Genomic DNA, 3,782 nt, shown 5'->3' with positions numbered 1-3,782 from the left:
GACAGCAGTGAACCGTAGTTAAAGACGCTAAATAGCCTTACATACAGGGGCGTCTTTAAATGTTTAATTTTTTGGGTTTAGATGATAAGTTAAATATAGTTTTTTTTTTTTCAAAAAATAATAATGCGACAGTCATATATTAAGTAAAATAAGAATCAATCAGTCATCAAAATTTAAAACGTATTGTCATGTCCGTTAGTAAATAGGAAATTAAATTTCAAGATAGCATCTTTATTTTAAAGTGTTGGTTCTTTGTCTCGTTTTTATTCCTAAAATTCTAGGAAAAAGGAAAAGTTTTAAATTTTGGGCCAACTGTTTTTTCAGCGCGTGTTTACAACGCAATTAGAAAGTCCCGATAAAAACATTTTGTTTGTGGCAAAGACTTTTTATTTAACTACAGCATATTGGAATAATGATGTATACTAGGAGATGTCTTATTTAAGCTTTGTGATAAAACACACTGTGGTGGGGTCATCTCTTTTCTTGTATTTACAGATAAATTGCAGGGATGATTGTTAAGGCAGAGTGCGGAGACATAATACGGAGGAAGAAATGGTGATATTGCTTGGGTGGATGGTGTGGGTAGAAAATTAGGTGCCGCCGCTGCCGTTTTCAGGTAAACAGAATTTTCGTAAATGTTTTGTCGATGAGCTATTTTAAGGCGGGACGTTAGTTGTTTTTTCCATTTAGTTCGTCTGTTTTGGAACCAAGTTTTGACTTGAACTTCTGTGAGGTTTAATGATTTTGAAAGTTCCACACGTTTGCTAACACTAAGATATTTGTCTTCTTTAAATTCACTTTCCAGTCGTTCCAGCTGCTTAGCGCTATATGCTTGTCTAGGCTTTCGTTCTATTCCTTGCTTTCTGAATCGTTTTGCTGAAAAGAAACACCAAAATATAGCGTTTGTTTCACTGAAAATGCACTTAAATCACTTACCTTGCAGTCCAACCAACTGGTGGTTACAATTAAAAGGCGCTACTAGGTTAGAAGCTGTGTGCCATCCCAACCAATTCGAATAAATATTAGGTGCCGTGTTCAAATCACTATGATAGGTTAGGCAGTTTGCAATATGGGTCGTTGATCTTGGAAAATACATAACATCAATTGGTGCTGAAAATTACAATAGGTTATTGCACTATACTTTAATCAAAACTAAAAACATTTTCAGAACTGTATAGAAATGTAACTCAAATAAAAATATAAATGAGTTTCACTCCAAAAAATTGTAGATAACGAAGCTTATTCATAACCATTGAGTGAAGCGGACATTTTGCTATTACGGACAAAAATTTAAGGCACTCATGGATAGCTACGATAGTGTTATCGATTGGACAATTAATGATCTGTGTATGTTATCAGTGGAGCGGCAGATCAAGAGCCAGGGAGTAGGCTTAGAATGGACTCCAAAGGCCCAGCAGATGCGGTGATGGTATTAGACCGTAGCATGTTGCTACGGTCTGAGACCTCGACTAGTGGAACCTCTGCGCCGGGCTCCATTAGCTGACAGACGACTGGTCAGCTGGGGCTGTTGACGAAGACACCCGGTTCGAGTCTTTATCTTCGCATGCCTATAATTTGCCTAGGCCATCGGCCTTTACCAGCAAACCAATACGCTATTTAAGAGGTTGGAACAATAAAAGGTGTTGCGCTCTAAGGTTTATTCAGAGGCTTGGTGCAAATTATCCCAAAGCTCTTGCTGGTAAGGAGAGAGGCTCCCTCTGTTTGGGTTTGGAGATTTGCAGCACAGGCTAACTCAAAAGCTACACCTGGAGGGCAACCCATCCCCAAAAGAACTTGAACCTTCAAGAATCTTTGCCAATGTCGCTAAGGATAGTTTGGTGATGGTAATTGTTGACAAGGGAAAAGAACAGGGCTGCATACCTAGAAACAACTAGAGTGGGATAATCAACGGACTGTCAACTGTATACTAACGGGAATTGCCTGGACCTCCTTCAGTTTGTGACGTTGCAGGTTGGTATCTGGGTCGATACAAACCAATTGCTTTCGGAGATCAACGTTCAATTGACATGTATCGTTGCGCATTGAAAAAGATTCGCGAGATTTTGCCAGGTACACCAAGTGGAAATATATTCCTTCTCGACCAATGACACACGCATGCCAAGCAGTCCTTCAGATCGGAAGTCGATATTTGAGAGACTTAATCATCGCCTGGAAGGTTGGATAAGCCTGATGGCAATCTGAGCATGCAGTATTCCTACCAAACTCTTGCTGTCTGAAGGAGTTGTATTTTACGGATTCAACAAGTTGAAGGTGTATAAAACCGGTGGGGTTGGGGAATCAGGAAATGACTCAGAAGTTGTTGCTGAATCTTGTAAGGATGAACTCCTCGTGGACTCAGACAACGATGCTAACGCAACAGTGGCGGACATTTTAAAACCTGACTATGGTCCGGTTGTATAGTCCATTGTAAGACCGTTTTGGCGGCACTAAAGGTCTTTCTGATGGCAGGACTTCTTCACACCATTGGTGTGTGGAGGAGTGGTTTGTGGACTAAGAATTTATCGATTTAAACTACTCAATGCTACGAGGAATGGCCTTTAAGCCTTAAATTGTTGGTTGAAGTCGCTTCTGCAGGGGAAAAAGAGCCTCATTGTGTGATGCCAGTGCGAAGGCATAACTACATGCTGTCTAAGCAATACCTTTTGGGCTGTTATTGCAGAGACCATTCAAATCATCATCTTGTGGATAGAAGGTAGATCTCCATGATCTAGAGCGGGAGGTCCAGCTCTACAAGAGAGAACCTGTCGATCTAATGGCATATCAAGCAATTCTAAACAACATTCATGCAGACTCGGTAGCAGATGCGGTAAATAGCTACCGGGTGAATATAGTCCTTGGAGAATGTAGTCCGGGGGAGGTGAAGAAATTGACCTCCCCCGGCAAACCAGAGTAGTTCTGGCTCAATTACATTCCGGCAGATGCAGCCTCCTCAACTCCTACAGAGCAAGGATTGATGTCGACGTGCAAGATGTATGTCCCGATTGTAACCAGGGACCACACGATACACGTCACCTGTTTAACTGTCCAGCCAGATCCACTCGATTCAAACCAGATCCCTGTGGACGCACCCCATGTTAGTCGCAGAGTTACTGGATTTTGACACTCAACAGAGTCAAGCAGACGAAAGATAGAACACAACAAACCGCTACAGCAACAACAACCACATATGGGGAAGTTCGTTTATCAAATAAAGGGGTGAGCTGTTTATCGAGTATATTATAAGTTGCAATCTGGAGATTTGTAAAAATGAAATAAACTGACCTTTATTACCAGGAACAGGTAAGAGGTTCTTAATGTTAACTTCTCTGCTTATCGTTGTATAATTTTTAGCCTTGGAGAAAATACTATAGAGGTGGTTCCTCGGCTAAACAGAAGAAAGGCGGATTGGGATAAATTTTGGCACACATTCTCCCCGTCTATCCCCTCTAAACCTGAAAAGTAAAGAAACTGCGGAGAATATAGACATAATCACAAAGGCCCTAAATGACTCGCTTATGTCGGCAATGCTGACTCCTACGGCCCAGACAACGGACAAAAAGGAACCGCTATGGTGACCCCAGAACAGGTTGGCCAACAGGGCGAAATCCACAAAGGCACAATACGACTGAAATGTCTATAAGGCTGAGCTAAGGAAATACAAGGGCTAGTTGAAAAAACTCAGAAAACATCTGAGTCCTCTAGACTAACGAATATCCTATCCTCGCCACCTATTCAGGTAAGATACATTCAGATGTCAGAGAATTAAGGACAATTTCTTGTGA

General features: G+C 41.2%; 1 protein-coding gene across 1 annotated transcript; it reads right to left on the bottom strand.

Moving 5' to 3' along the window:
- Positions 1-394: 394 nt before the first annotated feature.
- Positions 395-1,096, bottom strand: LOC131994784 (homeobox protein HMX3). The gene is made up of 2 exons (XM_059361666.1): positions 937-1,096; positions 395-876 (listed from the first exon to the last, which is right to left on the bottom strand). The coding sequence occupies exons 1-2, from the start codon at positions 1,094-1,096 to the stop codon at positions 395-397; spliced, it is 642 nt and encodes a 213-aa protein (XP_059217649.1).
- Positions 1,097-3,782: the final 2,686 nt, after the last annotated feature.

The sequence above is a fragment of the Stomoxys calcitrans genome, chromosome 2, assembly GCF_963082655.1.
Source record: "Stomoxys calcitrans chromosome 2, idStoCalc2.1, whole genome shotgun sequence".
In the NCBI taxonomy this organism is placed as follows: domain Eukaryota; kingdom Metazoa; phylum Arthropoda; class Insecta; order Diptera; family Muscidae; genus Stomoxys; species Stomoxys calcitrans.
Note: the sequence above shows the minus strand (reverse complement) of the source record. Positions and strands in the feature narration are given on the sequence as shown.